The sequence below is a fragment of the Pelobates fuscus genome, chromosome 1 (genome assembly GCF_036172605.1).
Source record: "Pelobates fuscus isolate aPelFus1 chromosome 1, aPelFus1.pri, whole genome shotgun sequence".
NCBI lineage: Eukaryota > Metazoa > Chordata > Amphibia > Anura > Pelobatidae > Pelobates > Pelobates fuscus.
In genome coordinates, this window is record NC_086317.1 from 451,050,794 (window position 1) to 451,078,068 (window position 27,275).

A 27,275-nucleotide genomic window follows, 5' to 3' on the forward strand; every position below is an offset into this window, starting at 1 on the left:
TTATTGCTACTGCACATTCCACTTTCTCTAAGTAGCCATTCACTACTTTTGAGAGGGGCAGGGATCTACAATGAAGCACGAATCGTGCAATGATTCTATTTCAATGGGCACTGAAGTGCTGTATAAGAAACACAAAAATAAATAAATATTACTCTTGTACTTCCTGAAAAGAGAGAAGTATTTTGTGCAGTCCTGGCTGGTGAAGTATGTCACTTACATTGTCCCGTGCACTGAAAAAGATTAATCTTTGTGACATTAAACTGCTGGGGCAGCAGGCTGGGACAGAAACTCATTGAATTAGGCTGGCAGTCGGGATTTATGCCTCATTTATAAATCCCATGTTATTGTTCTGGAGATATTTACAGTGTCACGTGTGACGGGCTTCTCTCAAAGTTTAGACAAACCTGCAAGTTTAACGAGCTCAACATAGCACTGCTTTTTTTGTATTTAATCCAGATGAAATCCGATGTTTTAAAGAACATAAAAAGATTATACACATAACCATGAATGTAAGATTATAAATATTTAATGTTTGCTGCACCTAATGGATTTATCAGAAATGACTTGCACTTGAAAAGTTTGAAAATGGCTAGTGAGAATATATGCTCACTGTGTACAATGGGAAGAAAGAACCTGATGATCACAGAGAAGAGAGACTGTATCTGTAGTCAGTTACAGATTTTAACACTTTTTTTTTTTTTATTACTTCCAACTATAAAAGAAAGGGGCCATAATATAAAAGAATAAAGGAACTCACCTAGATATAAAAAAAGAAAATACAAAAATATATGTATTGTGAAATTAATTAATTACAGCAACCGTCTGCAAGTGCAACAGACCTGGCAGCAGAGGGTTAATTAATAAATCATAGTACCCAAAGCCACAACAACTCGGTATGGCTTTATTGGAAAATGAACGGCTATATACCGTAGGTCTTCTACAGATCTCTATTACTTCTTGATATAGGAGGCAGCGGAATACAGCGAAGGTACAAGTGGTTTTGCTTTCTTTTCTTCCTCTGAAGATGATAAAAAATAAAATCAGATGGAATCTTTTTTTTTTGTGATATGCGCCATCTGATGTATTCATGAACACAAGATCTGTCACTTTAAAAGTTCCCTCAAAGAAAATACTTTGTTCTCCTACAGGCATGTTCCCTCAGAGAAAATTCCTTTATTCTCCTAAAGGCAAGAGTCACAGATGCATCTTTGCTCTCAGTAGAATGTACAATTCCTTGTGCATTCTTTCGGAGTAGTGAAATGGGAGTTAGACGAAAAACCTATTTTCACAATTCAGAATACAGCGAGTCAAGATAGAACTATAGAAGAGTTTGAGATTGCTTCTCTCCCTCTCACCCATCCCCACTTTTTGTCTAAATTTTGTAATCTGGTTTTCAATTCACTACAATTTACTTTTTTTGTGTGTAAAAAATCCTTGTGTGTCCAAGACAAGCAAAGCTCTCCATCAGCATTACACTAACAGACTAGATTAATGTTCACCTCCCTGACCTTCCAGTGCCTTAATCTTCCCTTTGATGAGAATCACTGCTGCTATAAGGCTGTTTACTATTTGGCATGCACAGCAATGGCCCAAAGGAGTTTCCTTTTGTTCCAAGGACAATAGATAAGCATAAAAGTAGAGGAAAATGTTAATGAGGCTTCCTGATCTTTGCCAAGCCTCCTCTATCTTACATTGAAATACGTTGCTTAAAGAGGAACACCCATCTCTTTATTTGTAAGACTGAGCACATAATGATTGCATATCTTCATCCAACTATCAGACAAAACAACTTAAGAAATGTATTTTTGTCATGTTTACTGTTCATGACAATTTTCATTATCCAGGCCCCTGGGGACTTTTTCTTCAAATCCATTATTATTTTTGATGTATATTGCACCAGTAAATGCCATAGCGCTGTACATTATGCTGTAATATATTATATTAACTTGCTATTAGGACATAATCTAGTCCAGTTACGGCTAATAGTCACGAGAACTGTAGGCACCCAGACCACTTTATCTTAATAAAGTGGTCCAGCTGCAGTGGCCCCTGCTGTCCTTTTAATCCTGCAAAGGAGAACATTGAAGATTTGTAGATGTGACACAATGTTTTCATTGCAGGCCCTTAACACATCTCTAATGGCTGCCTTACTGAAAGCCACAAAAGGGGTCTTCTACTTGTAAGACAGTTTGTTCTATTAAGTGACGTTCATATGTCGAATGTCATCAATATTCAATACTCCTCTATGAGAAGCATTTGATTGGACAAGCGTTGGATTACTCAATGCAACGAGGATGAGAGCCTGTAGGACGAAGTCACCAGAAGCAGAACGCCGGCTAGGGGTTTCTGAATCTATATCGGAAGTAGAAAACTATAGGCTTTAGGAATACATGTTTGCATTCCTTAAATAAAGCCGGTTGGGCATCCTGGCAAATTGTGTTTAGGCACACCCAGTGTGTCAATGTTAGTTAGGACTTTTCTAGACCAGTCTGCAGATGAAGAAAATGTAGAAACCCTGTCCACTGTTCTTGATGGTTGCTATAGATAAGTACATTTATTGATCTGCAGTCTCACTATCCCAGACACGTTACATTGTGCGCTTGCATGCAATAAGAAATCTAGCCAATTCTCATCTGAGCTGGTTAAGCTGCTCCTTTTACATTTAAATAAATAGATAAAACCATGACTCATTCTGACTCAAACATGACAGACCTCGAGGTAAGAAAGTGAATTCAAAGCCTCCGAATTTGGATAAGAAATCCACTGACAAAACAACTTTTTTGTTAGCAAAAAAAAAAAAAAAAAATGTGCCCAAACAAAAGGAACATTGTAGGCAAGTATGTGAGGTGGGCTAATTAAGGGAACATAATAATCAACAAAACCACTACAACTTAATGTACTGGTTCAGGTATCCATAGACCAGGGATCTACAGGCTTTTTTTTAATGTAAACGCTGCCTTTTCAGAGAACCTACACGGCCAATAGAGTTGCTTCCTATTTCAGAGCTGCATAGTGTGCAGCACATACGCTGCGCATCTTTACGCTTTGCATGGAGACGCTGAATACGCCTATAGAGATGCATGGATTTAATAGCATGAAGGAGATGATTTGCGCGCATGCACAATAGTCCTTCAATGCCTTCATATGGGAAAGCATTGGGTTGGCTGAAATAATCAAGACTGATTATCTCAACCATGGAGGTGGGGCTGGCCGCAACGATGGAGGAAAGGTAAGTAAGCTACTTTGTAACACTGCAAAGAGGGAAGCTGGGAACATTAATATTTACTCCAACACTACAGTGTTAGGAATACAAACCTGTATTAGTAACACTTCCGTGTACCCTTATACATTAAGACTATGGGGAAAAAAAGTATATGAATTTTAACAAATATATTAATAACTTTCCAGATATAAATTATTAAAACTGCCAGGATTACATGGATGAAAAGAATGACGAAACCTACATTTAACAGCAAACAGTGACATCATTAAAAGGTAATCAAAGCCTATATTAATTCTAATCTGGCTAAAGTAGGTAATCAGACTTGAATAAAAGTAGTCGTTTTTTTTCCCCCTTCGGATTGTTCTATCTACAATGTCTTCATGGTGCATCGTATGTATTTTAGCCCACGTGATCTATTAAACTTCTACTTCTCTCTTGTAAGGCTACAAGAGTGAAAATATAGTGGTTGGACCATTTTAAATGAATCCTTGTTTTGAAGCAGATTATGGGATAGATAATACAGACAAGCATTTACATTTTCTTATTTTGCATTCTTTTTAGTTAAATACATGCACACATTTAGAACACCTCTGAAGTGTATTGCAACCTCTCAACCGTTTTCCACTTGCAACAAAATATCCCAGCCAATTGCCCTCAATGTAATAATCAACTTCAATCAAGCACCCCTAATAGCTTTTTAAAATATTCAAGTGCTTATTGGCAACTGCTTTGCATCAAATACCATAAATATCTGAAATTAAGTCAAATGCACTAACACTGACCAGCTTTCACCATTCAGCCATTTTTGAACAGCATATCCCAGAATTCACCCATAGGAAAGCCCTGCCTTGTCAATCAGTCAAACATTGTGAAACGACAAGAAGAGCCTCTAGAGGTTATGTTTAAAATTGCAATGGCTATGGTGGACAGGGACACTGCACCCAGACCACTTCAATGAGATGAGGTGGTCTGAAAGTCGATTTGTTACGCATATTTGTAATTAAAAGCATAAATAATGAAAACAAAAAACAGTTTTGGGGGAATATTTGGGTTTATTTGCTGCAATGTAAAAGGCTGCTGTGCTATGCCTTGCAGACAGAGGCTCCATTGTAATTGCAGTAAATAGTCAGGCAGTGGCTATTTAACATTTAGCACCTCTAAATGTGGATTACCACCTTTGTGGTAGAGGCACAGGTTGGTGGAATTTGCTCTGTTACAAATGTTAAACAAATGTCCACTCAAAGCACCAAACAAACCAGATAAGAATAGAACATTCAATAGTGGGAACAAGTACCCAACGACACATCATATTTAAACTGTATGAGGAGTACTGAGCTGGTCAAGTGTATCCAGGAATCTCACAAGGTGTGGATGAAAAAAAAAAAAAAAAAAGTGTACCAACCAAGTGCAAAACTAAAGTATTTGCCCTTAAGGGGATAGAAAAGGCTGGACTATTTTTCGTTTTTCTTTTTGAGTTTTCAAATAAAAGCAAAACCTAAAATGTAACCCCCGGCACTGAGAATATCACAGCCAGCATTCAGAGGTTGTTGACAATCTTACTGCTACAGAGATGGGAGCTCCTCCTTTAGATGGGTAGTGATTGGACTGGACACTTACAGCTCCATCAATATGACATAAAGAACAAGTAGTATAATAAGCTTGATTTTACTCTGAATAGCTTTCAGTTACCGCATGCTTTACAATTTTATATTTACTGCAGTTTTAGAAAAGATTTTAAATGGCTTTGGGGCTAAATACTTCAGTAGACTTATTTAAAAGAATGTTAACGAAAATAACTACAACGGTCTTACGTACTAAGTAAGTTAGAGGACAATACGTAATGTTATCAGTAAATCAGAAAAACAAAAACCTGAACGCAAAGCAACTTTTATTGGATTTCAAGTTAAATAATGGCATGACGGTAAACAGCTCGCAAGGCACTAAAGATAGGATTTATTTATTTTGATAAATCTTTACTTACCTGCATCCCCACTGCTCCAGACTTGCTACCCTTGCAGGTCTGTGAGTGATACACTGCCGTAACATACACCCTCTGTATCTGCCCCCCCTGCGATTGACCCTTCTTGGGGACCATACTCTGAGCAAAAGCCGACATGCTGACTTCATTGCGAGCATATCAGTATCGGAGCATTCTATACTCCCCCAGCAAGTGTGAGGAATGCCTGCTGGGGGGAGTAACACACTGAGGAGGGTTCTCTTGCTCCCATCATCTCTCACTACTTGGCATTAGATACGGTTGGTCACCACGCACAACACGGTCTAATGCTTGGATCTAATTGGCGGGCAGGGGCCAACATTTAAAAAAAAAAAGTTATAAATTACATATATGCATTTGCAATCAATTCCGCTAAAAAAAAAAAAAAGAAGGAATTTAATGCGCTCTAAAACAAAACTAACATTTGTGTACCATGACAGATGCACTTTAAAACTGGTCATGTTTCAACATGTCTGCATAATGTCATGCAACAGAGTAAAACCACAAGGCAATATTGTAGTGTACAGAAATATCCAGAAGTTATATTTATTCCTTTCATTACGTCAAAATCTATCCATGAGCAGAAATATACACATGACGGACAGGAAGACCATGAGATTCTAATGTCAGCATAGAACTTGCAATAGTAATACTTTCTCCATACTCTTCAATGCAGGGTCATTCTAGTCTGGAGGTTAGTACCAAGGAACAATCTGTTGGTTACTTTAGGCAGAGAACTACTTCGGGAGGCATTATACACTGACGCTATTAAATAGCATCGCTGTAAAACCAAACAATACATATTTCTATTTATCTGCTCTATAGATGCACCTCTTCAAGCTGTATAATGTTAGTAGATAAACCTGAATATCTGAGATAGTTCACTACCTTACTGCACAGATTCCTAGGAGTTACAAAACACAAAGGCAAGACGATAGTGGCGGAAAGAGATCAATTAGCATGACGTGCCTTCACATCCCATAAAATGAAAGGTAAATATCACAAAAGAATGGGCAAAGAGCAGAAAACTTTCTTCTGCGAGTGGTGAGTGTGTTTGGTGTTCTTTAAAGAATGAGCCTGACTTGTTTGGTGGCGACAAGATTAATAGAGCCACTTCATGCAGAACTGCTCTGTACAAAGTTCATGCAAACTTTTACAGCCATAAACACAACTATCCACACACTGTAAGAACTTGCTTTACAAGCAACACCAACGTAAAAAAAATATATATATATATTTTTACAATAGATGTTTTGCAGTTTTAGTTTAGATCACTGGCCCTCAATTGGTTGAGAAAAACAAAACAAAAATTTATAAGCAAAAAAACAAAAAAAATGTACCTTTAATTCTAGCGGTGAGACACTGCAGTCTGGTTTTCCCATGATGATCTCAATAATTTTACACAAAGAGTAAGGTTTCCTTTTTTTTTTTTTTTTTAAATTAAAGAAAAGGGATAGTATCTTGGGGCAGTTTGGGTGCTTAAAGGGTGTCCCTTTAAATAACTCTTTCCAGTTTTCAATCCAATCAGGACAGAACTGTACCTTCATAAAATTGCAACTGCTGGCAGGAAACCTCTTACACAGAGCCATTACATTTATCAGGGCAGTGGAATAATTATAATCAGGTTTGATTTCTTAAAGGGTTACTGCAGCCACTATGACCACTTCAGTAATTTGAAGTGGTCATGGTGGTATGAGTCAATATGTGCAGTGCTTCGGCTTGAAACCTTGCATATTGAGATATTTGCAATGGTTTGCTGCGGGCTAGTTGCACCCCAGCACACACGGTACCTCTTCCACAACAGCCGAATTGCTACATGAAGCCTGACTGAAGAGACACCAAGAAGTGAATGCAGATTTTAAAAGTAAATAAATCAAGAATTGGCTATAAACATTTTGCCACTAAACGATGCAAGAAACTTCTCGAGTGCACAAATCACAATTCAAGATTTTTTTAAGAATACAAAATGAAACAGAAAACAAAATGTGTTATGCAGCCTCTAGCCCAGATTAAAAACCAATTAGGAAAATTAACAATAGTCCATTCTATTATCACTGTGACCAAAGAGGTCTAACACACAAAACTACTCCGGAAGCAGACAATAGGAGCACATATGCTAGAGCTGTTAGAGGAATTGCATTCGCAAAACAGACTTCTTTCCATAAAAGAACATATTAAAAGGCAACATTTGTTTTATTCATAAATATGTTGGAGAATTAATGATCAGTCTAGATGTGCATACGCTGTGGAAGTACTTTGCATAAATAAAGTCTGGTTAAAGTAGAGCAATATTTGAAGAAAGGGTTACATTATAGATTGTTTAGCAGTTGACCTGGAGATTGCCATTGTATCATATGATCTATATATGGGGAGGGTGACCTCCAGCTCATAAACAATGCCGCTTTCTTAGACGATATGCCTACATTTGTTGGGTCCTGTCTCCATAGAGCTTTATTGGTCAAAAGTGTACTTGTCTATTGTCCATTCCCCTAGAGGACCAAGACCGTGGCATTGTATTGTTTACCACCACTGCAATTTGAGAACACTTTGATGTGTTTATCTAGCAGCCTGGGATAAGATTAGTTTTGCACACAAATGCTGCAAGAACACATGCGGTCAATACAGCATTTCATCAAACATCCTCTCTTATATAGGAAAAACTGAGAGGGTCACTAAGCAGCACAGTTCCCTGGCACTGCCGTTAGTTTAATGTCAAACTGTTTAGGAACAGTTTGATATAAACCAGAGCTATTCTCAGCACTGGTGGACCACACGTATCTCTGCAGCCTCGATAATGTAGACTTAACACTTCTGCAACATGTGTCAATATCGTCCAACCTGGATGCTAGGCAAAGGCTGAGCTTGCTGGGGGCAGGTTAGGTCAATGCTCCCAGCCTATGTCATACAGGTTACAAGCTGCAGTGGGTTACATTGTTTAGAGTTTCTATCAGCACCAAAACCTGCCCAGCCTATTGTTATGGATATGGTGCAAGGGGGTCTTTGAACACAGGCCCTGCGCTTTTTGTCAAATCATGTAAACTGTTAAATAAACGATTAACCCAGCACCCAAAGTCTACTCTTCGGTTTCGGTCAAGTAATGTGGGGGATCAGCCTGCATAGCCTTTATTACAGCAACAATGAGAAAGAATACAGAATGTTCTGACACCAATGTGTTCATAATAAATCCAGAATTATGTGGAAATGGTGGATGACCATTCTGCGTGGGTAGTGTCCCCAACCAGACTCCATTTAAATCTGAAGGTGGGTGTTACATCAAGACCTCCGATCAAAGGGCTGAAGGTAACTACTAATATAACAAATAAATAAGCCGTTTACAAAATAAAAAAATAATAATATAGGTTTGAAGTTCATTGTGCCCAGTCCACTCATGAAGGACACTTTCCTAGACATTACATCCTTGGGGAACATTTCACATATATTCCCTTTGATGTACTAAACTGTTAAAATGTCAACTGCAGCTCCACAGCCAAATTAGAAGTTAAATCCTTCACTTTAATTGCACTGCCAGTTAGTTCCAGCTTCTCACCAGAAGGGGAAAGGGTTAAGCTGCTTTGCAGGTCAGCATGTGACCCAGCAGGGAGAGGTTCAAAAAGCAGTCTTTATTTTGCCTCTTAACAACCTAGTTTATACCCAGGCCTTTTCTCAATCAGGCCTGATTCTTCACAGCTAGCAGTCCTTTCAATCATTTACTTTGCATGTCTGCTAGAGAACAAATGCCCTGCTTCACGCAGATGAGTTTGCCAGATTTCTGTGTACTTTACAGTCTAACTCCTTTATTGTTCTCAGTGAAACTCAATCTCTTTATATGGAAACCAGGGCACTATTAAAACGATAGAGAGGAAAATATCAATACATGCACTTCCAATCCCTTATTACTAAACGGGAAAGCATTTAGAAGTTAAGAAAAAATATACAGAAACAGTCGTGAAAGGAACAAGTTTCACAAGATCACAGGTAGCGTGGGATAGTAGATACTAGCACGGTTTAGGTTTTGTATTTGAGGTGTTCATGCAATTGCGATATGCTACACCCAGAAAAATTTCAACATCCCTACAAGAAAAAAATAAAATAAAGAGTGAAAACTATAAAAATAAAATTAAAAAAAACCTTTAAAAATGCTCAATACAGCTTGCTGGTAAAACAGACGCATAAATTATTCTGACACATTAAAGAGGGGATTTAGATAGGCTGCAACGTTCCGTCTATCTTTACAGGAAAAGAGGAGAGGAATAAAATCCAAAACAAACTATGTCCGTGTAAATGTTAAAGGAACACTATAGGGTCAGGAAAACAAACATATATTCCTGACCCTATAGTGCTAAACCCACCATACAGGGAGTGCATAATTATTAGGCAAATGAGTATTTTTGACCACATCATCCTCTTTATGCATGTTGTCTTACTCCAAGCTGTATAGGCTCGAAAGCCTACTACCAATTAAGCATATTAGGTGATGTGCATCTCTGTAATGAGAAGGGGTGTGGTCTAATGACATCAACACCCTATATCAGGTGTGCATAATTATTAGGCAACTTCCTTTCCTTTGGCAAAATGGGTCAAAAGAAGGACTTGACAGGCTCAGAAAAGTCAAAAATAGTGAGATATCTTGCAGAGGGATACAGCACTCTTAAAATTGCAAAGCTTCTGAAGCGTGATCATCGAACAATCAAGCGTTTCATTCAAAATAGTCAAGAGGGTCGCAAGAAGCGTGTGGAAAAACCAAGGCGAAAAATAACTGCACATGAACTGAGAAAAGTCAAGCGTGCAGCTGCCAAGATGCCACTTGCCACCAGTTTGGCCATATTTCAGAGCTGCAACATCACTGGAGTGCCCAAAAGCACAAGGTGTGCAATACTCAGAGACATGGCCAAGGTAAGAAAGGCTGAAAGACGACCACCACTGAACAAGACACACAAGCTGAAACGTCAAGACTGGGCCAAGAAATATCTCAAGACTGATTTTTCTAAGGTTTTGTGGACTGATGAAATGAGAGTGAGTCTTGATGGGCCAGATGGATGGATTGGTAAAGGGCAGAGAGCTCCAGTCCGACTCAGACGCCAGCAAGGTGGAGGTGGAGTACTGGTTTGGGCTGGTATCATCAAAGATGAGCTTGTGGGGCCTTTTCGGGTTGAGGATGGAGTCAAGCTCAACTCCCAGCCCTACTGCCAGTTTCTGGAAGACACCTTCTTCAAGCAGTGGTACAGGAAGAAGTCTGCATCCTTCAAGAAAAACATGATTTTCATGCAGGACAATGCTCCATCACACGCGTCCAAGTACTCCACAGCGTGGCTGTCAAGAAAGGGTATAAAAGAAGAAAATCTAATGACATGGCCTCCTTGTTCACCTGATCTGAACCCCATTGAGAACCTGTGGTCCATCATCAAATGTGAGATTTACAAGGAGGGAATACAGTACACCTCTCTGAACAGTGTCTGGGAGGCTGTGGTTGCTGCTGCACGCAATGTTGATGGTGAACAGATCAAAACACTGACAGAATCCATGGATGGCAGGCTTTTGAGTGTCCTTGCAAAGAAAGGTGGCTATATTGGTCACTGATTTGTTTTTGTTATGTTTTTGAATGTCAGAAATGTATATTTGTGAATGTTGAGATGTTATATTGGTTTCACTGGTAAAAATAAATAATTGAAATGGGTATATATTTGTTTTTTGTTAAGTTGCCTAATAATTATGCACAGTAATAGTCACCTGCACACACAGATATCCCCCTAAAATAGCTATAACTAAAAACTACTTCCAAAAATATTCAGCTTTGATATTAATGAGTTTTTTGGGTTCATTGAGTACATGGTTGTTGTTCAATAATAAAATTAATCCTCAAAAATACAACTTGCCTAATAATTCTGCACTCCCTGTATAGGTGGCTTGCCCCGCCTTAGCCGCCCCCCTCCCCCCCCCCCCTGCCTTAGCCGCCCCCCCCCCCCCCTATTTATAAATAAAAGGAGAAAATAAAAGTTTAAAACTCCCTTTCTTTCCAGCGCCGCGCAGGTCTGCCGACGCTGGCTCCGCCCCCTTTGTGACATCAAAATGGCCGATTTTTTGCCAGGCCAATGCTTTCCCATAGCTAAAACCGGCACGGGGCTAGGCCAAATGCTGTGTTGGCCAATCAGAACCTCCTCATTGAGATGCATCTCTAGGAGGAAAATTCTGCGTCTACATACAGAGGGTGGGGATGCTAAACGTCAGGGCTGCTACCTCTAGTAGCCATGTAAGGAGTAGGTAGCCACTTGGAGGTGTCCCTAGAGGCAATGAAAAGACAGTGTTTGCATGGAAAAAAAAACCTGACAGTAACTATTGTACTCACCAGAACAACTACATTAGGCTGTAGTTCTGGTGACTCTAGTGTCCCTTTAAAGAGATTATTATTATGATGATGATGATGTTATTATTTATATAGCCCCAATAAATTCCACAGCGCTTTACAGTGGGTGGACGAAAAGACATGTAGTTGTAACCAGACAAGTTGGAAACACAGGAACAGAGGGGTTGATGGCCCGGCTCAATGAGCTTACATGCTATAGGGAGTGGGGTAAAGTGACACAAAAGGTAAGGATAGTATTATACTAATGACACTAGCTCGCGACTGATTCCTCTTTTGCAACGAACAGTTTAATTGATACGCTTTTATGAAGAGGTGGGTTTTTAATGATTTTTTTGAAGGAGTGGAGACTGGGTGACCATCTAACGGAGGAGGGAAGTGAGTTCCACAGGATCACAACAGGGTGTATTCTATTCTATGTTGTAGAAATGAAATTACAAAATGTAACAATGCATTTTAAATACATGTAAAATATGGATACATTAAATAAATTTTTTAAAACCATCAGTGTAACATCCATTCATTTTCATGGAAACACTAGGTATGGCCAGTAAAAAATATATGATGGAAAAAGGTGCAGAAAGAAACCATGCTATGTAAATTCCACCCATATAACTCCACAAAAATCACATGCATCAACCAGTTATATAAAGATGCATGCATCAGTGGGATGGGAAAGAAAAACCAAAAAAGAAAACCAAAGTGGAGAGATATAAAAAAAAAAAAAAATCTGCACAGAAAAGTGGCATTGCGAACGCTAAATTTCCGCCACATTTATCATGTAATGCAAATCGTATTTTGTGTATAATTCTCTTCCAACATCTGGAAAGTTTTCACTAAAGAGGGGAATATAAAAGAAACAAACATAAAGTCGCTCACTATGGAAAAATGTCAACCTGTGTATTCGTTAACAGAGTTGGGGGTGATTGCACAAGCTAAATGGGAGCCAGAAACGGAAGGTTAGTTTTGTCTAAGTTTAGAAGCCTTATGCGCAAAGTGCTTTTACAGCACGCTTCGGATCAATGAGGGAAGTTTGCCTCTATTTTTTTTTTCCTATTTAACTGCATTACCGTAGAATGTTTTAATACCGATTGGTCAGCTCCAACCGCTAGTTTTTCCTTTAAAATGTATTCTCTAAGACTGCAGTAGCACTAAGCAACACGCAAATGGCATAGATGCATCCAATGTCATAGCCCTCAATTCCATTATGCCATGCCCCGAGTACCAGAGGTTGGTTAATTAGAGTCCAGTACTGTTCTGATAATAGCACTTATCAGAACAGTAGTTTGTTCTTAAAATTTTTTGACAGGGAACATAGCCTGTCCAGTCTTTGGCGGTCCTGCTTTCTTCATGATCTATTGACTATTAGTGACTACAGTCAACAATATTGCTCTGCAATATATAACAAAAGTGTATTAATTATGCAAAACGTTCATTAGAGGACTCCTCGGGACTGGGAAATGTGATACCAGTGTGGTCAATTGTCTGGGGCCAGATGAATAAGTTGTGCGTGCTCAGTTTACTGGAGACCCACTAAAATAGCTTTGGGACATACTTTTCTGTTTCTACTCAAGAGGTTTGCGATCTTCTATATTAGAACACACATCTCTGTGATTACGCATACGCTTAATATCATGTGAACTGACTATATCCGCAAGAGTGAAAGCTTACCATGAAAAATTCAACCTCATCGGAGAATTAAATTAAGAAGAACTTCCACTTCCCACAAAAAAATAAATAAAACCACAACAAACCATAGTTTGCAGGTGTGGAAGTCCCAATAAGTTGAGGTTAAAGAGCAACAGAAACTCACTTCAGAAAATATCTTTGTCCAGACGGTGTTTTTGCCATCTCCCATCCTGGAGGCAAAGGAACATCATCGGGGATTTCAAAGGAAGATTGCCGAAGATGCTGGCCTTGAGTAGCAGGTCCTGGGCCGGAGACCACTCCTTGAGGGGAAAGTGCACCTGGAGAGACTGCCCCCAGCTGCAGCGATGCAGGGGAGGAATGCGCTCGAACATGCTGCGGTGTCAGGGTTCCGGCAGATCCCCCATCTGTGCTGGCCTGTGGAGAGGAAACACAGTATAATTGTGGTGGGCACATTTTGAAGTGGCCATCTCGTATACTGCAGATGTTTGTGGACTATAATTTAAAGGAGTGGATATGTTGCTTTGAAACATTATGCTTACATAGTGATGCAGTTTGCAGTCAAGTGGTGGTACTGACCAACTATAAATTCAAATTGTCAGACGGCACAGAGCAAAATTTTCAGCAAATGCCCTAAGATTCAATGTGTATCCTATGCCCAGTCTCTACTCTGTACCACCTGTATAATTACACACATCAAGCTTCAAAGAGGATCTATCACCTTATCTAGTACTTATGCGATTCAATGAAACATTGAAAACCATATTTAACCTAATCTTACTCTTCCAATAAGGCAGAGGAAACAAAAAAAGGTTTCATTTCTGCTCTTTTTTATAGGTTTTCTCTATGGTGACTGCCACATGCAAAGGACAGAACTCTAACCAATGATTAACACTAAGTCACGATGGAAGTAACCAGTTGCAGGATTAAGAGATGGGGATTTCTACACTTAATTTTATTTTTCCAACCTCACAAATGTTTGGCAAATAGAAGAAAAGAAAACATTATTTAAAACAATTGGAAGTGATTGTTCCCCCTTTAAAGAACACACTTGCTCTCTTTTCTACCAATATTATGCCATTATGAATTTTGCTTCCCCAAGCAGTACCAAGCCTCAATAAGCAAACCAGTAACCAAGCTCATGCTGATGATTTGCATTGGAGTGGTTTGGGTGCCAACTCCCACTACCCTTAACCCTGCAACTGTAAATATTGCCGTTTTCATAAACTGCAATAATTACCTTGCAGGGTTAACTCCTCCTCTAGTGGCTGTCTAATAGAGAGCCACTAGAGGGCACTTCCAGGTTTATAGCACAGATTTTCTGTGGTATAGCGCTGCTGGACGTCCTCACGCTATGTGAGGACCAACAGCGTTGTTGAAACCCCATAGGAAAGCATTTTCAATGCTTCCCTATAGGGAGATCTAATGCGCGTGCGCGGCAATGCCGCACATTAGATTTCCTCCGTGCATGCGCAATTGGTCTCCCCCGCCGGATGAAGTCGGCGGACCCTGAACCAGCGCCGAGGGACATCGGCGCTGGATAAAGGTAAGTCACTGAAAGAGTTTTAACCCCCTCAGCAACATGGGATGGGGTGGGAGGGAGAGGGGGACCTGCAGTGCCAGGAAAACGGTTTGTTTTCCTGGCACTGGAGAGTCCCTTTAACAATGAAACAGCTGTCCATGAGTGGTTCACTGGCTTTGCATCTTTCCCTCAGTTGTGTTTCAAAGCTGTTGTATACAACAAACACAGACTCAAAAGGAATCCATGTTTAAAATGGAATGAGGCAAAAATGTGATTCTTTGTTAAACTAATTTGCATATGCCCACCCAGAATCCTTTGCGGTAATATATATCTATATCGTTCTCGTCAACTTATTCCACGGTGCTTTACAATATTCTAAAATTTAACAAGAAATTAGACCATTACGAAATGTTACAGGAACAATAGATTGATGAGCAACTTGTCCAGTTACAATTACGTGCCGTTAGTCCATCCATAGTACAGCACTACAGAGTTTGCGGTCGCTATATAAATAATAAAATAATAACAATGAGGGCCTTGCTCAAACAAGCTTACAGTCGAGGATTGAGCCACATGTTTTGATACGGTCTAAAAACCTCTATGAAGGAACAGATTGGTTTAAAATTTATTTTAGGATCCTTGTTGGTGGAAACACAAAGCCTAGTGTTATATTGGATATGTCAAAATTATAAAACTACTGTCAAAGTACCAATACGCGGCCCACTTCACAACAGCTCCACGATGAGGTTTTTAATACAAGAGATGATTTTGCTATTTGGGAACAGAAACCATATCTACACACATCAATTTCTAAAGTCTACTGCAGAGAGCATGATATTTAGGAGCTCTTACAAGGCTACTACTAGGTCGTTAGAATGCATGTATGCAGGACCTCTGGTTTCCAGTGCTTCCTAATCTTGGACATATGGCATTGTCTAACGGAAGAATTGTCCATTTCAGATTTACAATGAGCCAAATACTAATAGCAAAAACATATTGAATGCCTACATAGAAATTAGAATATAGAGAATATTTAACTGTGGGAGGGACACTGTACCAGTTTACGGCTATTTGTTCATTGCAGTCACGCAAATAAACTCTGGTATGTGGACTTATGCCACTAAAGCCGATGGGTTCAATGTTTAGACTATCCCAGTAGTTAAACCTAGAACATTTACATTACAAAACTTTAGGAATACAAATCTCAGCACCGTATTAAATTGTTTGCACTGTGCTGAATTGGCTGCTTGTGCGGTTATGCATTAAAAAAAAAGGTAAAAATGGTGAAACCAGGAGTGTCTCTTAGAGTTAAAATGCAGGCAGTCATTACACATCCCTGTGAACTCAAAGAACTTAGTCAATATTTTCATTCTGTGTACTAGGTGGGATTGTGCACACAGCAGACTGACAAAAACAGCTCTGGATTTTTACTAAGAATAAGGAAATTGAAATGATCACTGCTGGCTTCTTACTTAACTTTAGCGAGTACCCAACCCCCATCCCCTACACACTTATATGTTAGCTCCAAGTTGTGTGTATGTGGCTCCTATACAACAACTTCATCTACCCTTAGAATAAATCCAGAAATCAGAAACATAAAAAAATCAAAGGAAATAAACTAAACAAATAGGGGACACATACTCCTTGCTTGAATGTACAGGGGATTGCAACCTGTGCAATTTCCCCCTAGGTAATCAATTAATGAGCAAAACGTACATATCAGGTACAATTCACACACCTAGTGGGCTAGTTAAAACATTTCTGGTCCATTCACAAAAAAAGAGTTAATGCACAGACCTTTTACTGTCCCTCCCAAAGTGCTGTGAATTAACTGTGTACCCAAAGTACAAACAAACCAGGTGGCTTTTGCAGTTTAAAAAATAGATAAACAACGATGGTGTGAGTGAGGCTTCATAATCCAGAGAATTCACTAGTGACTAGATTAGATCTTCCATAGAGGGAGGCTATGAAATTAGTGTCAAGTGAACAACATCAAGATGGCCAATTTTTGAGTATTTGCACAGTGAGTGTAATTTCTAAACACCTTTAGGTTGTTACTCATTCTTGTAAATTATTCTAAAAGGAATTCAAGTCAATTTGACAATGCAGCAGCCCTTCCTTATTATTGCGATATGTAGGCAACACCTTTAAAGGGTTTCTAAAAAAACCATGACCACTTCGGTGATTTAATGTGGTCATGGCGCCTGGAGTCTGTACGTGCAGCATTTTTTTTTTTGTAACACTGTACACACATAGATTAACACCTAAGCTTTCAAACATGCAATGTATTTTACCAGGAAACACACTAAGTTTCTCTAAAAGTCTACACATCCATCTGGGATACATGCTTTTATAACTTAAAAGCAGCTATAGTGAATCTCGCATTGCAGATGTTCAGGACCGGTATTTCCCAAGGCACTCGACACGCTGGTTGGTTCAGCATCATGAGAAGTGCAGTCCGCAAAGAGCAACACAGTAAAGAAACACGTGACATGAACGTACATATGAAAACATATTGATTCACCCAAGTTGGCTAAAGAAGTCGACATTGGTAAGTAATACAAGTTAATGTTTTACTTTGCCTTGACAGTAGAGAATATAGGTATATATATTTCAAAAGTAAATATATGTTTATATCAGGGCTCCAAACTTCTAAGCACAACTGCCCACTGGCAAATGAAGATTCAGCCCTACCAAGAAGAAATTCACACCTTAATAGTCTGCCACAATAGACTGTCTAGGCCAGGGATAGGCAACCTTCAGCACTCCTGATGTTGTAGACTGGTAAAGCATCATGGGAGGTGTAGTCCAAAACATCTGGAGTGCCGATGGTTGCCTATGCCTGCTCTAGGCTTACAGCGACGAGTACATTTTAGGATTGGCTCGTAGCATAGGACTTGACATTTTGAGCCCTACATGATAGGCCTGCTCAAACAACAGAACCTGTGCTACAAAGAGGATATGTTAAATAGCAGACAACCAATCTAGGCTGCCCACATCATGCTCTCTCTATGACTCCTGGAAACCGCTCCCACTAAAAGCTGTGTGACCACATTTTCGTGCGCATGTGTAAAAACACAAAAGGGTGTTCTATAAAAATCATCCGAGTCTTCCACAAATCTCTCGCACAGACTGCGCGTTATATGACAAGCTGCCGATCACGAGAGCTGTTAAAGAGTAGCAGTGATCTCTTCGTGTGAATGTAGTGCCAGGCAGCAGAGTGATATTTGGTCATGTAAGCATGGCTTACGACCAAGGATCACTTAAAATAGAAATGCTCTGGGAGGGAACACAGGGAAGTCAACGCCAACAAGACAGTTTTCTTTTAACTAAATATAAAACGAAACCTCAATACTTAACAGATTAGCTTTACATTTCTTAAAATGGATGCAGACACTAAAAAAAAAAAATACATAAAAAGGTTCCTTCGTGCACCCACTCTCCTGCAAGTGTAGAGAGAGAACATAGGCAACATGGGGTTAAGCCCAAGTACAATGAATCAGTACAGCTATATCCACTATAAACTTCTCTACAGATTGCATTTGGGGGAAGGGGACCCCCAAATAAACAGAATGAAAGGTCCCATTTCAACTTAACCCCTTAAGGACCAAACTTCTGGCATAAAAGGGAATCATGACATGTCACACATGTCATGTGTCCTTAAGGGGTTAATAATGCAACGGCTGTAGGAAGATGAATGGCCCCTCTATAAATCCGTACACACATGCTCCTCATAACATAGCTGTTATGGAAATGTAAGCAAGACCTGTTTAAATTTGCGGGAACACCATGGTTATTTTTAGACCTGAAAGTACATTTGTGTACCGCCAAGGTAACTATACATAATCTTTGTACTTAGGAACTTATTAAATCTTAAGTTGTCAATAGCACACATGCTTATTATATACAGCACTGAAGTGACACCTATGTTTCAACATCCTGTTATGAATGACAGGCCTATCGGTTTGGTGCACCGAGTTACAGTAATGACAATTCAGTCAGTGTTGAGTGCATCATAACTTTTCACAGCATCTATGGCACAGTGTGGTAGACCCATTAAGGCCACAGCGTCAGAATTAAAAGGCTAGAATTAAGGAAAAGTTCAATCATATGTCCCTTAAGGGGTTAAATTGAATGAATGAATTTTCACAACTTTGAAGGTGGTTACATTTCTGACAGTACTGTCCACAGTGAATATGTACAGCACACTTTAAAAGAGAAGGTAAAAAATTATTAAATAAGGGTCCTGCTCATGACTTTATAATCTAGTTCTTAACCTCTGGCCCAGATCCGAAATTAGATCTTTGCTATTTCGTTGAGTTCCCAAGGCATATCATATTCATAAAGTTCAATCAACTGCCTGCAATAGGCTTACTGTAGCAGTAGTGTGTTCCCCAGTGCAAAAAGCACCACTAATATTAAAAAAAAATCTAACACGTCTTACAGAATGCATTTCGTTATATTTTAGAATACATTTGTAGAATAGGCTCGAAGCTATACTATATTACGGTCATTTTGGTACTTGCCATAAAAACATAGATGTAGGCCACATATAAATCAAAGGTTGATGGAGGGATCAGAAAAGATTTATTTATTTATACAGGTTATGACAAATATTTGGATGTGCATTAATTTGTGGATTTTATTAGAGTTTTACAACCATAAGGTCTGGTGGCGGAAAGGGGTAATAAGGAAAGAAGGCAAAAAAAACAACAATTTGGGAGATGGACATTATAGATTTTAATTTGGTCTTTTTTGGGGCTGAAAAAATAAGGTTTTCGAAAAAAGACATCAAATGGCAAGTTTTTTTTTAAATTTATTTACAGGTATTTAGTTTTATTGTTCCTACCTCACTATTTTTATGGTAAGGGTTGGTAGGTAGGACTTTAGTTTATTTTTTTGGGGGTGGGGTGACAAGTGGGTTGAGGGGGGATATTTTTTCATTTAGCTCCCACCCGTCGCCCATGGGTAGGGGAAACAATAGGTCGCTTCCCCCCCCCCCATGGTCTTTTAGGGCCCCCACCCGCTGCTCATGGGTGGGGGCCAGGGGGAAAAAATATGTCCCCCCTTATTGTCATTTAGGACCCCCACCGGCCACTCATGGGTGGGTGCCAGCAGGGACAATAGGTGCACCCCCTTATTGTCATTTACAGCCCCCAGATCTTTGGGTCCCCTCCATTTTCACAGGCTGCTCACTGTTTAGTAGACATGCCCCTACACGCAACTTAGCGAGTAGGGGCAGATTAATTACTTATACTAAGTAATCATTACTTAGTATTAGTAAAGTTGGCTGAAAGACCAATCTTGGTCTTTCAGTCTTTTGGTAGATAGCTCCCCAATTCTCATGGTATCAGGGAGCTATCTACTAAGCGGCTGCAAGATTCAGCCGCAGCACGGATTGAAATTTCATTCATTTGACATTCTGTCTAAATGACTGGACGTTCAGGAACAGTGAAAACAGGCATCGCAAGATCACATAGGAAAGGGTGAGCGTAGAGGGGAAAATTCTTTGACCCACAGGAAGTGGGTTAGAGCTGGTCAGGGCCGCTTTTACACATGAACCCAGCTTTGCACACTTACCTCCAATTCAAAGGTAATTATGGCCTTAACTACTAACCAGTTGTAGTATTGCAAGGAGACAAGTCTAGTTTTAAATGGGCTCATTTATGAGTTAGAGTTAAAAAGGAATTTTAAAGATTCCACAAATCTAGCCCAGGACAAAAGATGAGGTTCAGTATGAAATGACCAAGGATTTCAATGTTCCAAATGCTCAGCTTTCATAGTGAAGTACACAACTTTCTGAATGATGGCTTGTAACAACATAAAAGGAATTCAAAAAATATGCTGTTCAAAAATGAGCTTACTTTGATTTCAAGGCATTAAGTCGCTTTTCAGAAATGAGATGTTAAAAGGGGAACAAGCAGGTTTCCCCTTTCCACATGAGAGAAAGGTACCACGAGATTGAGAAAACATTCTACACTTTTCTCGTTAAAGGAAAAACATGCAGTGTCTAGTAATTTATGGCGGCAATATAAAACAACCTAAATTGCAGATTTTATGAGGGCAGATATATTTGTGAATCGGATACATTCCCGTCAAAACCGCGATCTTGCAAAAAAAAAAAAAATAACATAGCACTTAAGGCGTAGAAAAAAAATACAAATAAAAGTTTTAGCCAACTTTATTTTATTTTTTATTCTTTTTTCCCCTCCCCTTTCTTAGATATGTCACGCACAGGGGACCAAAGATGATCCATTTCTTAATATACCACTTTTATTTTCCACAAAAGAGGTAGTTTAATAAGGAGTGCTGACAAATCACAGTGTTACTCAAACTCAGAGCCTGGGTGGCCATGCTAGGGAAGTGTAGCTGTGTGATGTACAAACTGGGGGAAGGGTATCGTCCCCTCCTCCCAAAGCTCGCCTTTCAAAAGCACACAGTCCAGGCTGAAAAGTTCCACTTGTCCCATAGTTTTCTTCACAAATAAAATTGCTATGTCTTCCAACACCCATCACCAGAAAACAAAAAAAAGTGTTAAATATATCAATACATATACACACACACATATATATGAATAAATAATAACCGATTCAGACATAATCGCTATTCCTGGAAACATTCCAATACTTCCATGTTCTTTTAAATGTTCAGTCCCTCCTCCTAAATCCATTCCCTCCTGTGTTCCTCCCTGGGGCCATCAACAGGGAAACCAGCACCAAGCACTGACCCTGTACAAAATAATTGCAATACTATTTTCTTGGGTCACCCTTGCAAGAAAAAACTATGAAAACAAAAACGCATGTGGGACAGTGACAAAGGGTTCCTTTTTATAGATTCTAAATTGGAATATCAGACGCTTAAAGACACTTAACCACAGACATGCCCTAAACCTGAAATAGCAAGTTTAAAGTACTGCCTATGTGTGTGAACTACATTTCCCATGATGCTCAGTCAGTCTTTTGTTCCAAGTTTTCCAAATGGGATCCGTTTACATTTCAAATAGTTTTAGCCTAACTTTAAGGGATATTCCGACAACATTAGGGGTAGCTTCATTTTAACAACAAAAATTGAAGTCAGCATCTCCTCGTATCGTAATACAAGGACCTTATTTATCAGTGTACCTGCATCCTGACACCATAATATAATTTTTTTTTATTATTATTTTTTTAAAATATATAAATAAATAAATAAAAAGAGCACCGACAGAGCCTTGCACTCCTTAGACATCCTACTCTACTGGACCAAAATAAAATTTCAACTACACTTTAGTAGAACGAGTTAATGTTAAAAATAAAAAAATAGTCCGATACATAAATAGAAATGTTGCATAGCCAAATTAGTATTTAGTGGATTTTTAGGTCTATGTTTGTACACAAATATCTATGCATTGACAGGTGGAAACTTGAAACACACTCCGATCAGCTTTCCAGTCCCAAATGCTATGCGCTGCCAACATATATCTCCAGCAGATCCTGCACTCCTGTTTGAGCTACAAGGCTCAGAATACTGAGTGTACCTAGGAGTTTACTGATTCCAAACTCCATTCTCTCCACTGGCGAGAAGAACATTTTGTTAAAAAATAAAAATTATAATACACACGCACATTTATAAATCACTAAATCGTTGTTATACCTGCCTAAACACAAACAATAAAGGAAACTTTATTCCAAGGTTTACACACCAGTGGTGCTCAACGGAGCGTGGCTGGACAATCTAGTACTCAATGGGTTAAGCAACATGCAGTCTAGGCAGATCTAAAAAGATCAGAGGCAACCAGAAACAGCCATATAAAGCGATTAATAAATGACTTCCAGAGCACCATTATTACACAGCACAAGCAATATAAACCAGAGCACTCCTCCCCCCCATGCCATTTCGCTGGGGAGTAGCAGGACTCTACATGCTAAATTCTCCACCCACACCATACTGCCTATAGCAAAAAGTTTGAGTAACTGCATTGGCCCTGAATTAATGCAGCTGAATTGCAAGTTGTGATAATTTTGTTATACACTGGAAAACTAACATTTTTTTACATCGCAATAAGTAGGGTTACAACAGGATTTTCAGCGATTCACTGACACCACTGTCTTGTCCCATCACAGGTTAAAGAACATTTGTTATTAATAATCAACTCGAAGACTTAGAAATACATGTATGTGAGTGAAATATCCAAAAGCAACACAATAAAATCAAAATAAGGTTCCGGGCATATAAACGTGGTCTGAACGTCCTATTTTGTAAAGGAGACAAATAAAATATCCATTAGAGCACTGATTTGTGGAAGCCGGTTATTCTTTATTTATTGTATTACCACGGGGCAACCCCTGTGGACTGAGTTTGGGGCATGAATGCGGTGGCACTGAACGCAAGAAACTGTTTTTTTTCCCTAAAGTTTGAACAATGTAACCAATGTGTTTAGTGAAATGATCATCCTCAACGCGACAAAATAATCAATGAATGAAAAGGAAATCCCAATTAAATCTACCAAACTAGGAAGAAATTCAAAATATGGACAGGGGTAAAAATACTATATGAAAAGCAATCTTTTAAAACTTTGCCAATATTTACTCTAAAAATTTCTAAAATAATAAAAGCCTATAGATCATTTTCCACACACATGGAACAGATCACACTAAAGAGCTGGTATACAACCCCCCAGTCCACTAACTTACAGCATTCATAAAAAAGGATGATCTACTGTGAGAGTGGTAAACGTTCAGCTTCACTAAGTCTAGGCCTCTACTAGTTCCCAGTTAAAATAGGCCGTTCTCAACTTGGAAGATTGTCTAAGTTACAGTTGAGGCAATCCCCATCATCTGAACTCTATCACACTCTACGAGGCCACAAACTCCCCCTCCATGAGAGTACTCGAACTGGGTAACAAATCCAACCTGTGAAGGCTCCTTTGTTTTTACAATGGTCACTGCAAGCCTACGTAGTGCAAAACATCCAACTGTGGCAACACCATGCACCAAAATGATGGGGATACCTGTGCAACAATCCACCTTGATGAGGGAGTTGTGCAATCACACAATGATGGGGGGAGAAGTGCAGTCATGCACAAGGATTGGGGGGGGAAGTGTGCAGGCATGCACAAGGGAGTGTGTGGGGGGGATGATGTTGGGCAGCCATGCACAAATATGTGGGGGGAGGCTGCGCAGCCATGCACAAAGATGGGGGGGCAGGCTGCGCAGCCATGCACAAAGATGGGGGGGCAGGCTGCGCAGCCATGCACAAAGATGGGGGGGGCAGGCTGCGCAGCCATGCACAAAGATGGGGGGGCAGGATGCGCAGCCATGCACAAAGATGGGGGGAGGCTGCGCAGTCGTGCATGATTTGGAGGGAAGTTTGTCAGTCATGCACTACTTGGGGGCGAGGGGTTGCAACCGTGCATTACTTGGGGGGAGTGGGATGCAACCGTGCATTACTTGGGGGGAGTGGGATGCAACCATGCATTACTGGGGGAGTGGGATGCAACCATGCATTACTTGGGGGCGAGTGGGATGCAACCATGCATTACTTGGGGGCGAGTGGGGTGCAACCATGCATTACTTGGGGGCGAGTGGGGTGCAACCATGCATTACTTGGGGGCGAGTGGGGTGCAACCATGCATTACTTGGGGGCGAGTGGGATGCAACCATGCGTTACTTGGGGGTGGGGGATGCAACCATGCGTTACTTGGGGAGGGGGATGCAACCATGCGTTACTTGGGGGAGGGGGATGCAACCATGCTTTACTTGGGGAGGGGGATGCAACCATGCGTTACTTGGGGGGGAGGGGGATGCAACCATGCGTTACTTGGGGGGAGGGGGATGCAACCATGCGTTACTTGGGGGAGGGGGATGCAACCATGCGTTACTTGGGGGAGGGGGATGCAACCATGCGTTACTTGGGGGGAGGGGGATGCAACCATGCGTTACTTGGGGGAGGGGGATGCAACCATGCGTTACTTGGGGGAGGGGGATGCAACCATGCGTTACTTGGGGGGAGGGGGTGCAACCATGCGTTACTTGGGGGGAGGGGGTGCAACCATGCGTTACTTGGGGGGAGGGGGTGCAACCATGCGTTACTTGGGGGGAGGGGGTGCAACCATGCGTTACTTGGGGAGGGGTTGCAACCATGCGTTACTTGGGGAGGGGTTGCAACCATGCGTTACTTGGGGAGGGGTTGCAACCATGCGTTACTTGGGGGTGGGGGTTGCAGCCTTGCATTACTTGGGGGAAGGGGCTTGCAGCCTTGCATTACTTGGGGGAAGGGGTTGCAGCCTTGCATTACTTGGGGGAAGGGGTTGCAGCCTTGCATTACTTGGGGGAGGGGCTTGCAGCCTTGCATTACTTGGGGGAGGGGCTTGCAGCCTTGCATTACTTGGGGGAGGGGCTTGCAGCCTTGCATTACTGGGGGGGCTTGCAGCCTTGCATTATTGGGGGGGCTTGCAGCCTTGCATTATTGGGGGGGCTTGCAGCCTTGCATTATTGGGGGGGCTTGCAGCCTTGCATTATTGGGGGGGCTTGCAGCCTTGCATTATTGGGGGGGCTTGCAGCCTTGCATTACTGGGGGGGGCTTGCAGCCTGGCATTACTGGGGGGGGCTTGCAGCCTGGCATTACTGGGGGGGGCTTGCAGCCTGGCATTACTGGGGGGGGCTTGCAGCCTGGCATTACTTGGGGGAGGGGCTTGCAGCCTGGCATTACTTGGGGGGAGGGGCTTGCAGCCTGGCATTACTTGGGGGGAGGGGCTTGCAGCCTGGCATTACTTGGGGGGAGGGGCTTGCAGCCTGGCATTACTTGGGGGGAGGGGCTTGCAGCCTGGCATTACTTGGGGGGAGGGGCTTGCAGCCTGGCATTACTTGGGGGGAGGGGCTTGCAGCCTGGCATTACTTGGGGGGAGGGGCGCAACCATGCAATAACAGCTTCTGTGCAACAATGCATTAGCTGGCTGTGCAGACGTGCATTGTTGGAGAGGGGAGTCTGTGCAGCCATGCATTATTGGAGCTGGGGGGCTGTGCAGCCATGCATTATTGGAGCTGGGGGCTGTGCAGCCATGCATTATTGGAGCTGGGGGCTGTGCAGCCATGCATTATTGGAGCTGGGGGCTGTGCAGCCATGCATTATTGGAGCGGGGGGGCTGTGCAGCCATGCATTATTGGAGCTGGGGGGCTGTGCAGCCATGCATTATTGGAGCTGGGGGGCTGTGCAGCCATGCATTATTGGAGCTGGGGGGCTGTGCAGCCATGCATTATTGGAGCTGGGGGGCTGTGCAGCCATGCATTATTGGAGCTGGGGGGCTGTGCAGCCATGCATTATTGGAGCTGGGGGGCTGTGCAGCCATGCATTATTGGAGCTGGGGGGCTGTGCAGCCATGCATTATTGGAGCTGGGGGGCTGTGCAGCCATGCATTATTGGAGCTGGGGGGCTGTGCAGCCATGCATTATTGGAGCTGGGGGGCTGTGCAGCCATGCATTATTGGAGCTGGGGGGCTGTGCAGCCATGCATTATTGGAGGTGAGGGGCTGTGCAGCCATGCATTATTGGAGGCGAGGGGCTGTGCAGCCATGCATTATTGGAGGTGAGGGGCTGTGCAGCCATGCATTATTGGAGGTGAGGGGCTGTGCAGCCATGCATTATTGGAGGTGAGGGGCTGTGCAGCCATGCATTATTGGAGGTGAGGGGCTGTGCAGCCATGTATTATTGGAGACGAGGGGGCTGTACAGCATTATTGAGGGGGGTTTCTGCAGCAATACATTATGTGGGGTAGGGGGTGCAGCTTGTATAGTTCTCCCATGGGTCCCGTACCTGTCGGGAGTGGGATTTGGGCTCGGGCTGTTTGAAGAAGGAGTCGGGGAGCTTCCTCATCCTCATTGGCAGAGTCTGGGGCACGTTGGCCGTTTTGGGGTTCATGACAGCGTTGAATAGAGCCTCCAGGTCGGTCTCCGAGTCCCCCCGGACATGCACGATCTGGCTGACGGCATTGCGGGACTGGCCGATATCCTGCTGGGACCCGGGGTCCATCGCGGGGCCGGTCAGTGATCCCCAACAGTGACCGGGAGCAGGGGGCGAGCTCGGGGGGGCTGAGTCCGTCTATAGCCACAAACCAGGCGGCCGCTGCCGGTTACAGGGGCCCGAGGCTCCCGCTCATCTCCCGGGCTCTTCTCGGTGTGACAAACGGTGCGGGCTGGCCGGGCTCTCCTCGGTGTGACACACGGTGCGGGCTGGCCGGGCTCGCGCTGCTCTAACTCGCAGGAAACAAACAAGAAAAAACTTTCTTCACAATCCCGCTGGGAACAAGCGGAGAAACTTTTCCCTGGACACGTGACCCCGCCTTCAAGGGAACGCCCACTGTATCCCAGGGAGGGGCTTAGCCAGTCCGAAACCACGCCCCCTCCGCAACCAACAGCCGCAGCTCCTCCCCCTCCTCCTGCAATCTCAGTCACAGAAACTGCTCTAACACTGCCAGTACTGGGAGTCTCTCACTGCCAGTACTGGGAGTCTCTCTCACTGCCTGTACTGGGAGTCTCTCTCACTGCCTGTACTGG

At 41.9% G+C, this 27,275-nt stretch overlaps 1 protein-coding gene across 7 annotated transcripts in view; it reads right to left on the reverse strand.

The window, feature by feature from the left end:
* The window catches only part of YAP1 (Yes1 associated transcriptional regulator), a 69,410-nt gene extending 42,435 nt beyond the window's left edge, over positions 1–26,975 (reverse strand). For all 7 annotated transcript variants that reach the window (XM_063444935.1, XM_063444934.1, XM_063444933.1 and 4 more), the window contains exons 1-2: positions 26,536–26,975; positions 13,391–13,641 (exon numbers count right to left, since the gene is read on the reverse strand). In XM_063444935.1, the coding sequence (XP_063301005.1) occupies positions 13,391–13,641; positions 26,536–26,751 (467 nt within the window). In that variant the 5' untranslated portion in view covers positions 26,752–26,975. The remainder of the gene's footprint in view (positions 1–13,390; positions 13,642–26,535) is intronic.
* Positions 26,976–27,275: the final 300 nt, after the last annotated feature.